At 33.2% G+C, this 12,093-nt stretch overlaps 2 protein-coding genes across 2 annotated transcripts; both read left to right on the forward strand.

Moving 5' to 3' along the window:
• The first annotated feature begins 4,086 nt into the window (after window positions 1-4,086).
• On the forward strand, window positions 4,087-5,394 carry LOC130648163 (uncharacterized). Its single transcript, XM_057454200.1, has one exon. It carries the CDS (start codon window positions 4,087-4,089, stop codon window positions 5,392-5,394), a length of 1,308 nt encoding a protein of 435 aa, XP_057310183.1.
• A 4,596-nt stretch (window positions 5,395-9,990) lies between these two features.
• On the forward strand, window positions 9,991-11,298 carry LOC130648164 (uncharacterized). Its single transcript, XM_057454201.1, has one exon. The coding sequence runs from the start codon at window positions 9,991-9,993 to the stop codon at window positions 11,296-11,298; it is 1,308 nt and encodes a 435-aa protein (XP_057310184.1).
• The last annotated feature ends 795 nt before the right edge of the window (window positions 11,299-12,093 follow it).

Consider the following 12,093-nt stretch of genomic DNA (forward strand, 5'->3'; position numbering starts at 1 on the left):
AAGTTAAGACGGGTGAATTTCAAAGTGTTTAGAGACGGTAATCTTTATTGACAACGAATGAGAATTCACAGAACTCTGCCATCTTTTATGTCGTGGAAATTAACCTTATTGAAGGTCGACGTCTAAAAGATGGAAAACGCAGCCATGATTGCTTTGATAGAAAACAGTTTTATGTTTCTGTTTGCAATGCCATGGAATGCTTTTTATTCTTAGGTATCACACAAAATAAAGTTGCGCACCTAAGCAAATGGACGGACTGGAGTCCCTGTGATAATTCCTGTGTCAAGTACAAGCAAAGAGTTTGTTTTGGTGGAAACTATGGCAACTGTCAGTACGTAAACAAATATGGCGTTCAGACGGAAATGACAATCTGTTCAGACACAGAGTGTTACGGTAAGCAATTCAAAGTGTATTCCTGTTGTATTAACTTAATCGTGTGCAATTTATTTGCAGGAATTCCTATAACATTTCCGGGTAGAAATATAATTTCACTAAGAAATAATTCAGACTACCCAGACTTAAAACGCTAAATATAAATGCAAACGGGTTTATTTTCTACTTTTATTTCGCTCAAAGCCCACATCTCTTACAGCGTGTAGTGTTCTCACAACGTCAATTCACCATCTTATCTACGAAACTAATGCAGAAAAATATAGATTGGATATGTATTGACCAGAATATGTTAAGATGAAGAAAATGGTACATAAAGACACATAAAACACACCGGTTTCCAATTTAACGATTTTTATTTTAAATGATGAATTCATGCAAGACAAGTGCTTATCCCGTGGGTTAAGTGTTATACCTTGAATCTTTAAATCACTCCATCGCCTTTTTTAACAACCTACTTTTAATGTTAACGGTTTTTAAATGTTTTATATGTAATAGGCCTTCACTTTTTTTAACCCCCAATTTCTAATAAATGCACACACTCTAATCTTCATTATGGAAGAAAATAGACACGCTTAACAACTTTTATGTGACGTTCACTGGCAAAAATGTCTATTATATTATTAATAAACGTGTTTTGTTTGCGAAATCGCAAGTTAAATTTAACATTCAAATGAACTTTGTCGTGGCAGGAGACATTTCTCTGGGATTTTTTTCACAGGATAAGAACTAGTTTTTGGTGAATTGATCATTTTTTGGACAAAGGTGAAAAAATGCAGAAAATGATATTTTATAATTAAAATCTCGGAAAATTAAACAAACTAGTCGTTAGCCCGTGGAAAAAACCACGGGTTCGCCTGTCCTGTTTATACCACATTTCGTGCGTCTCGCTACTTCCGCAGCTAAGCTACCATTTTGCGTGACAGACAGACAGTCGTATACGGGTATTTTAATATAGATGCCTTCAAATTTTAGTGGGGGACACAGAGAAAGAGCATTATTTCATGAATCGGTTTGGAATATCTAATCACCCTATTAACTAGTCTCTATTATCCAATCGTTTTTTAAATGTTATGTCTATTATTTAGCACCGGTGCATGGAAATTGGGGTCGTTGGTCAAGATGGTCTGAGTGTTTTTCCAGGAGAATAAGGACGAGAAAATGCGACAATCCGAAACCCAAACACAAAGGGAAATATTGTTTTGGAGACTTTTTACAAATCAGAAGATGCTGGAAAAAATACGGTACATTTGGCTTGTGGTATTTTTTAGAATAACTGTGTTCCCAGGGTATTTTGCCTTCACGATGAACCTAATGTTTGCTCCAATGATAATAGCTGCAGGCAGGAGACCCTAGGAATAAAAATGTTTTGTAATCAAATGAAGACAAAAATAAAACCTTCTAATTATTACGAAGCTATATGTAGCTTTGCATCAACAGCCATATTACCTTCTTTTTTTCAGTGATAACTTGATTTTACCATGAAAATTCGGTGCAGCGGTTGTTGAAAACCACGGTAACATCACCAAAAACAGTCGTCATGAAGTTTCATTCTAATTCATGGCATTTTTCATTAAAGACACGTTTTGTTAGACACATGGTAACAAATTTGTCAACATTAAAAACGATGACGCTAATATAAATGCTACTCGTAGAATGCTATCTGTCGAACTTTAGGGAGAATTGCTCGTGGACAGGAAGTTCGAGAGGTCAAGAAATCGCAAAGTTTTGCGACAAAATCTTCGCGAATTTTTATTTTCAGACAAATATCCTGTACAAAAAATTTGCAAAAATCAAAATAACTCCATTTGCAAAGGAAAGCTTTTGCGAATAGCAGCAATTTTTCTTCTCCTTTTATCTTAATAATATCTGAGAATTGATCATAGTACTAAAAAAGAATGAATATTATTAAATAAACTAGTCGTTAGCCCGTGGAAAATCCACGGGTTCGCCCGTCCTTTTTATACCGCATTGCGTGCTTCTCGCTATTGCGCAACTAAGCTACCATTTTGCGTGACAGACACACAGACGTATACTGGCATTATAATATAGATATGATCAGTAAAATTTACTGATCATATCTATATTATATAATATTTAATGTTATTGCAGATGATTAAAGAAGAAAGAAAACACTAACTGTGAGATTTTCCCGCTTTATTTTTCTTTCGGTGAAAAAGCTTTTGAGTCTAAAATATCCATGATTTTGCTTGTATAAACTTTCGCGTTTTCCTGATTTATAATTTCCAAAGGCATAAAATGACCGAAAATTCGAAAGTTTCTGTCCTTATATAGGCTACAAATTATATTTACATATAAATTTTGCACTGTCAAAATAGATTATAATAGATTTGTGACATAACAATGTAACCAAAATGAAGATATGTCAAATTTGTGTAAGTTTTTTTTTATATTCCGTAGTTAAACCCTTGTTTTCTGAACTTGACAATGTGAAAACATTGAATGAATGTTTATAGTGGGCATGTTTTCCCCCCTAAACAGTTTGCAGCAAAATGTTTAAAAATAAATTTTTAAGAAGATTTGGGAACTTTTCAGGACCATATTATAGCCCTATAAAAAGTTATCGAAGAAAATGATATTTAGTCTCTCTTAGGTAATATAACAAGGAACAAACAAAAAACGGTCCAAACACGACGATAACTAATTTTTGTACAGCCAGCCCTTTTTTAATTAAACACCGGACGGAACTGGAGGACTGACACTCCTTCTTTCCACCCGAACTCTAGAAATCCGAAACATGTCCATTAACTAAAACATAGTGTGTGCAACAGCTGTTATAAACGGCGTAAATATTTAGACAGTATGGAATAATTGTTTAACTCTGTTATATCTGGGTTTTTTGGTCAGTGATCATTTCTGAATTTAAAATACTCATAGGTTATAACATGTTACAATAACAAATACAATTCAGTACTAACACCTATAATCAAAATTTTAAAAATGACGTCATCAGTACCACTTATGACGTCATAAATTGTAAATAAAGGAAGAAACATGTAGTTTAAGTAAGTCAGTTATATTTATCTGCTGTTATCGGTACTTTGGTAGTAAGAGAAGATTAGTATATAACATTAACTTTCTATGCGATGTCTTAAAAACCACCTCTTGACAAAAAATACAGGAAATTAAAAATAAACAGAGAAAAGAAATTTTCACCAGAATCTACATTACAGGTTAGAAAAAGCTACAAATTTTAACTTTAAATGCCATGTATTGTAGTTTCAAGATTTAGTTATTAAAATCAAACTTGATAGTGTCCATATTTACTGTAAGGAAATCTTAAGTCAAAGTTAATTTGCCCAGACTTAGAACCATAGACCATTTAATCTAATGGGGTGTAATAACTGACATCACCATCATTATTTTCATCGGCCTGGACCAGAAGGGAACTAGGGACGAGGTTGCAAGTATATATTACTGCATATTAAAAAATATAAAAGAATCATTAAGAGTTAAGAGAATGTAATTATTGAAAAATATCTTATTCAAACAACCAAGCGCGTGAAATTGTTTTTTATTCGCATTGGAAGGTTATAAGCCATTGTATTGAACTAAAGTGACAACAACGATTTGGAGGAACAATAGAATATTATCTTAACAAAAGATACGGTACGTAAGTAGATGATCAATGACACGACATTAGCAGCTTTATCATTTGCAGCATACGCGTTCATTATGGAAGAGTTATTTGATATTGAAACTTGGAAGAAAAAACGACAAACAACATTTCTTGTTTACATGTCAGTTTTCTTTCTAAGAGGACTCGAAAGAAGTGCAAATACAGCTACGCTATGGATTTATTTGACAAAACTGATCACAACAGACCATCCAGGTTTATACTATGGATTGATAAACATTGCAGTTTTTATCCCACCGATGTTGCTGTCTTCGGTGGTTGCGAGATATGCCGATAAAACAAGACGTACAAAGGTGATCATTATTATTTTAAACTTTATAGCCATGATTGGGAGCATATTGTATGTCATACCGTGGTCTCCAATTTTTCCTTTTGTTGGAAAACTCTTAAATGGAGGCGTGATTATATCGAGACCTTTAATGATAGGTGAAACAGCTAGATCATACCCATCCACAGAAGTACAAAGCAAATTGTCATATCTTGTTTTTGCGTCCTCGTTAGGATTAATGATTGGACCTTGTGCTGTTCTTCCGTTTGCAAAGCTCAATATCCGTTTTGGTCAAGTACTAATTCAGTATGGAAACGTATCTGGTATAATTCTTCTGTTCGTTACCATTTTTATACAGCTCGGTGTTATGTGTTTTGCGCATGATCTTTCAAGGGAATTTGACTTAAAAGAATCAGAATCCTGCAAGGAAGAGGTTTCTAAAAAGAGCGTAGTTCAAGGGGGTGATGGAATGATAATACTAAAGGAAGCTTTACACTCAAAAATTATTTTGTTTATTTTCGCCATGTCAGTTTCATGTTTCATTCTCGGGGTTGCATTTAATCGAAATTTTCCAGTACTGGTATTGGACGTGTTATCAATGTCTTACAGGACTGTTGCAATCAGTTTTGTTTCAAGAAGTATTGCAGTCCTATTGCTGTGTCTTGTAGGTGCTAAAATCAAACTGAGTGGTGTACATGCTTATTGGGTTGGAATCTTAAGCCAGGTCTCTGTTATAACATTACTACTGTGCCAATATATATTTGTCTATGTTCGCCTTAGCTTTGACATGAAGATCACACTACTAGTTTTGTACAATGCTGCTGCAAGTTTTGCCGAAATGGGCGAACAGTTGTTTTTAGTTGTTGTATTTGTCAAGTCCGTGTCGTCGAAAAACCAAAGTTATTTAGAAGGCATACGAGGGATAATTAAGCAGACGGCAAGTATTTTAGGTGGTCTTTTGTCATTGATGTTTCTAAAATACACAGTCATACTTGTGGCATTAGCTTTCAACGTCATGCTAACATTACTTCTCTGCTATTTTAGGCATGCTATAATGCATCCCACTATACAGATCTGAACAATTCATGCCTGTGTCTTGCGAGTTATTAAGGAAATTATTTTTGAAGAGATTTTAGGTGTAGAGATAAAAATCCTCCTAAAGATGTGATTTGTGCCATTAACAAAGTCTAGATTCTTCAGTTGCCGACAGACTAGCCACTGACTTTGTATAGAAAATTTAATAATTATTTTTTATTTTTGTACACAGAATTTTTAAATCTGTGCAGATAACTACTCAACGATAAAAATCTTTTATATGGTCAATCCAAATTTTTTTTGTTTTTGTTTTTCTTCTTTTTTATAAATTTTGGCCACAAAGAATATTTAAGTTGCCAAAAAAAATATCACTATCATGTTTGGCATTCTTTTTTTTTCACTGTGCCAATTGTTCAAAAAAGAAGGGTTTTAATCGTTTGGTCGATAGGTATGAAGTTCATCACCTATTCAAAGTCAAATACTGTATTTAAGACTCTTGTGACATTGAATTCTTGAACAAAGAAAAGTTATTTTTAAAGCTGCTTTTTATTGTAATCATGTTGTAATTGACGTCACTTTTTTTTATTTTTTTTTGACAACATGCTTTATTTTGGAGAACGTATTTTTTATATTTTGCAAGGTTCTTTTTTATTTCCAGCAATGCTTTTTTTCTACCCACATTGTTTTCATTGCTGTATTCACATGCTGTATTCAGCACCCACATATTTATAGACCTAAACAAAAACTTATTATTAAATAAAAACAGTTCAAATTCATTATTATTAGTTACAATTATTTGTTCAGAATCCCCCCTCCCACCCTAGTTCCTATTGGTACTGTTATGAATAGGGGTCCTGCAAAAGGCCCTCCAGTGCATTTGAAGCTGTCATTTAAAGCTCTGATTTGTGCTACAAAGTCATGCAAGCACAGCAATCGCTCAGGTAGATAGTCACCCTAAGCATCAATCCAATTGTCATGCTGAGCACTAAGCAAAAAAGGATCAATTCATACTTCACGATGTTTCTAGGGATCTAAATAACGACCTACCGGAAAGCTAAAGCTCTACCACAAAACCACCAATCAGTAAGTATGCTAACTTTACCGGATAACAAACGTTTCAATCATATGATAAGCTAGTTTGTGTATCATTTAGGCTTTGTACATAAATGAAATTATTTTCATTTTGGGGCCAATTTTAGTCGGAATATGTAATGAATCAGCTGACAAAAGATTTTTTTGATATACTTTCTTATCAAAATTGAATTTGACGTGATTTTACTTTTCGTTGAGAAAATCGATTTCTGGTCAGGTTCTAAAGTCAGTTGACAGCGCTTTAAATCTTTAAAAATCCCATTAACAATTAAATGCCCATCCTTAAATCAGATGTTCTCCTAACAATGTAACAATTTTTTTGGCGCTTGATTGGTTTTTGCCTCAGAAAATCCAAATAGTTTAGTCAATTTAATATTTCGCCGGCCTTTTGAAATTGAACGAAACTTTGAGTATAAAAATGTTTTTGATGTAAAATCCACAAAAATCCTTTTAGTGCAAAGCATTTAAAGTCTATCCTATTGCTTTTTGGATAAGTAAAATAAATTAAGTTGAATATGTATTATAAAATCAAAAGAAAAAGATTAAAAGTCATTTTTTGCTCGAGAATTCGAGATAACATCTGCAGTATCGAACTCCACGATGTCGCACAAAAATGTCATGTGCTCTATCACCGTGTGTTGAAAGGTGGTTAGCAAGGATCAGTTTCGTGACATCTCATCACTAAAAATATGTTAATAATAACGTTTTTCATGTAATAAAAAACCATTTTACTGCTTAAAAATTCTATAGGATCAATGATAGTATATTTCTACAGCAGGAAATCATGCAATTAACGGCAATAACAGTAGGAAGAGAAGTAATGTCTGCAACACGCACATTTGTCACGAAAGATTTGATTAAAGGGGACGCGAACAAAAGTTAGCGGCAAATCCAGAATTCAGAACCTTGGCTTGATTGTGTCCATGGCAAGGATTTGAATAAGTAAAGTTTCCCTAGAAGGTTTTAAGACATGAGAAATTAGGTGCTGCTCTATAGAATTATTTACACGTCCAGTATACTTGAAAGCTACAAATACAAACGAAATTAAAACGGATGCCAAATGACAGAATTCAAAAACTAATACACTGATGTCAACTAAAATCATTACAGGCAATGGGCATGCGGACCTTGAGCTTTTATTACCTGATGTGAGGTACTTGTCTTGCCAGACTGCAGGGCACGTAAACCAAAGTAAGAATAGTTAAGTGAGGACGGCATTGTTTTTTATACTTCTACATGACTCCCCCTTTATACCTCTGGGTGATATGGGGTGAATTCTGCACGGTAGAACATCAAATTTCAGAGCGTTTTACCACGATTTACATTTTTTTAAAGCCGTTGAAAAACCCACCCATTATAGGAACAGCTCCAATTACTTAGATTGAAAATATTTTACAATAAAAATGCAAAAATGAAAGATACTGCACTGTGAATTTCACACAAGTATACATGTCACACAAGAAGTAATCTAACTCCTTGACAAAGAAATCAGAATAAAGATATTGTATATGAAGTTATGTAACCAATAGCAACAAGATGATGTAATTGTTAAGTTCAGTTAAATACAATCAATTAGAAAATAACCAAAGGAGGTGTGGTAACAAAACTCGAATTAAAACACTGCTCGACTATTGAAAATCCGCTTATCTAATTTGGAACAAAATGCTAATCCGTCCAACCTTTAACAAACTTACTAACTATTTGTTTAAAGAAAATATCTGGCCTGCGCCCCCCTTAATATAACATTTTCCCCTACGATTAGGATACCACAAGTAAGCCAAACTGCCACGAAAATAACGCTAAATGTTTAACCAAAAAAGTAAACACAACATCCTAATCGCCTGGAATAGTTAGGCGATGTCCTAAATTAGCTGCGTGCTAGCATGAAATAGCTGCGCAAGAAGTAAGATTAAAATGTGCCGGTACAATCATACAAAAGAGAATGTTATATAGAAATGGTTTGACGTAAGCTCTACAATTTCATTAATTGTTTTGTCCAGCTTCGATTTCAATAACAAAAAATAAATAATTTCGAGTACACAAAAGGCGTTGCTAAAAACATAAATTGTTATGAAATCCCTATAGTTTGGAAAAATAATTTTCGTCAATAAATTGTTATAAAAAATACACGTGAAAATTTTAGGGCAATAATTATTTAATTCTTAAATTGATTTAAATTTTTTTGTATATTTACACGATGCAATATATAAAGAACAATTTAAATTTAATTTATCATACAATCAGACATGAACGAAAAAGAGACAATTTTAAGTTTTTTAATCTTTTCAATGAGTTTTATTCTTTCACATAAGAAAAAACAGAACTGAATGGGTGGCAGATTGGCTCCATCACAGAAATAAATGAAAGAGAATGATATTATACAATTCTGAACGAATTAAAATTGACGGATTTTGAGAGCTACCGAAGCTATTTAAAAATGAACACGGATACTTCTCAGGAAAGTTTAATTACTTCATTTTGCATATCAAGTTTCAAAAATTGACAGTCTTAAATCACTCATTTTAGAAACTCGTTGACCTTGTTGGACCCAAAATTCTCTCTTCACTACTATTTACTCTCTTTCCACCCGAACTCTAGAAATCCGAAACATGTCCATTAACTAAAACATAGTGTGTGCAACAGCTGTTATAAACGGCGTAAATATTTAGACAGTATGGAATAATTGTTTAACTCTGTTATATCTGGGTTTTTTGGTCAGTGATCATTTCTGAATTTAAAATACTCATAGGTTATAACATGTTACAATAACAAATACAATTCAGTACTAACACCTATAATCAAAATTTTAAAAATGACGTCATCAGTACCACTTATGACGTCATAAATTGTAAATAAAGGAAGAAACATGTAGTTTAAGTAAGTCAGTTATATTTATCTGCTGTTATCGGTACTTTGGTAGTAAGAGAAGATTAGTATATAACATTAACTTTCTATGCGATGTCTTAAAAACCACCTCTTGACAAAAAATACAGGAAATTAAAAATAAACAGAGAAAAGAAATTTTCACCAGAATCTACATTACAGGTTAGAAAAAGCTACAAATTTTAACTTTAAATGCCATGTATTGTAGTTTCAAGATTTAGTTATTAAAATCAAACTTGATAGTGTCCATATTTACTGTAAGGAAATCTTAAGTCAAAGTTAATTTGCCCAGACTTAGAACCATAGACCATTTAATCTAATGGGGTGTAATAACTGACATCACCATCATTATTTTCATCGGCCTGGACCAGAAGGGAACTAGGGACGAGGTTGCAAGTATATATTACTGCATATTAAAAAATATAAAAGAATCATTAAGAGTTAAGAGAATGTAATTATTGAAAAATATCTTATTCAAACAACCAAGCGCGTGAAATTGTTTTTTATTCGCATTGGAAGGTTATAAGCCATTGTATTGAACTAAAGTGACAACAACGATTTGGAGGAACAATAGAATATTATCTTAACAAAAGATACGGTACGTAAGTAGATGATCAATGACACGACATTAGCAGCTTTATCATTTGCAGCATACGCGTTCATTATGGAAGAGTTATTTGATATTGAAACTTGGAAGAAAAAACGACAAACAACATTTCTTGTTTACATGTCAGTTTTCTTTCTAAGAGGACTCGAAAGAAGTGCAAATACAGCTACGCTATGGATTTATTTGACAAAACTGATCACAACAGACCATCCAGGTTTATACTATGGATTGATAAACATTGCAGTTTTTATCCCACCGATGTTGCTGTCTTCGGTGGTTGCGAGATATGCCGATAAAACAAGACGTACAAAGGTGATCATTATTATTTTAAACTTTATAGCCATGATTGGGAGCATATTGTATGTCATACCGTGGTCTCCAATTTTTCCTTTTGTTGGAAAACTCTTAAATGGAGGCGTGATTATATCGAGACCTTTAATGATAGGTGAAACAGCTAGATCATACCCATCCACAGAAGTACAAAGCAAATTGTCATATCTTGTTTTTGCGTCCTCGTTAGGATTAATGATTGGACCTTGTGCTGTTCTTCCGTTTGCAAAGCTCAATATCCGTTTTGGTCAAGTACTAATTCAGTATGGAAACGTATCTGGTATAATTCTTCTGTTCGTTACCATTTTTATACAGCTCGGTGTTATGTGTTTTGCGCATGATCTTTCAAGGGAATTTGACTTAAAAGAATCAGAATCCTGCAAGGAAGAGGTTTCTAAAAAGAGCGTAGTTCAAGGGGGTGATGGAATGATAATACTAAAGGAAGCTTTACACTCAAAAATTATTTTGTTTATTTTCGCCATGTCAGTTTCATGTTTCATTCTCGGGGTTGCATTTAATCGAAATTTTCCAGTACTGGTATTGGACGTGTTATCAATGTCTTACAGGACTGTTGCAATCAGTTTTGTTTCAAGAAGTATTGCAGTCCTATTGCTGTGTCTTGTAGGTGCTAAAATCAAACTGAGTGGTGTACATGCTTATTGGGTTGGAATCTTAAGCCAGGTCTCTGTTATAACATTACTACTGTGCCAATATATATTTGTCTATGTTCGCCTTAGCTTTGACATGAAGATCACACTACTAGTTTTGTACAATGCTGCTGCAAGTTTTGCCGAAATGGGCGAACAGTTGTTTTTAGTTGTTGTATTTGTCAAGTCCGTGTCGTCGAAAAACCAAAGTTATTTAGAAGGCATACGAGGGATAATTAAGCAGACGGCAAGTATTTTAGGTGGTCTTTTGTCATTGATGTTTCTAAAATACACAGTCATACTTGTGGCATTAGCTTTCAACGTCATGCTAACATTACTTCTCTGCTATTTTAGGCATGCTATAATGCATCCCACTATACAGATCTGAACAATTCATGCCTGTGTCTTGCGAGTTATTAAGGAAATTATTTTTGAAGAGATTTTAGGTGTAGAGATAAAAATCCTCCTAAAGATGTGATTTGTGCCATTAACAAAGTCTAGATTCTTCAGTTGCCGACAGACTAGCCACTGACTTTGTATAGAAAATTTAATAATTATTTTTTATTTTTGTACACAGAATTTTTAAATCTGTGCAGATAACTACTCAACGATAAAAATCTTTTATATGGTCAATCCAAATTTTTTTTGTTTTTGTTTTTCTTCTTTTTTATAAATTTTGGCCACAAAGAATATTTAAGTTGCCAAAAAAAATATCACTATCATGTTTGGCATTCTTTTTTTTTCACTGTGCCAATTGTTCAAAAAAGAAGGGTTTTAATCGTTTGGTCGATAGGTATGAAGTTCATCACCTATTCAAAGTCAAATACTGTATTTAAGACTCTTGTGACATTGAATTCTTGAACAAAGAAAAGTTATTTTTAAAGCTGCTTTTTATTGTAATCATGTTGTAATTGACGTCACTTTTTTTTATTTTTTTTTGACAACATGCTTTATTTTGGAGAACGTATTTTTTATATTTTGCAAGGTTCTTTTTTATTTCCAGCAATGCTTTTTTTCTACCCACATTGTTTTCATTGCTGTATTCACATGCTGTATTCAGCACCCACATATTTATAGACCTAAACAAAAACTTATTATTAAATAAAAACAGTTCAAATTCATTATTATTAGTTACAATTATTTGTTCAGAATCCCCCCTCCCACCCTAGTTCCTATTGGTACT

Source organism: Hydractinia symbiolongicarpus, chromosome 6, assembly GCF_029227915.1.
Source record: "Hydractinia symbiolongicarpus strain clone_291-10 chromosome 6, HSymV2.1, whole genome shotgun sequence".
Classification (NCBI taxonomy): domain Eukaryota; kingdom Metazoa; phylum Cnidaria; class Hydrozoa; order Anthoathecata; family Hydractiniidae; genus Hydractinia; species Hydractinia symbiolongicarpus.

Excerpts from the sequence above, each read along its gene's own strand:
- LOC130648164 (XM_057454201.1), top strand. The coding sequence starts at position 9,991 with ATGGAAGAGTTATTTGATATTGAAACTTGGAAGAAAAAACGACAAACA.
- LOC130648163 (XM_057454200.1), top strand. The coding sequence starts at position 4,087 with ATGGAAGAGTTATTTGATATTGAAACTTGGAAGAAAAAACGACAAACA.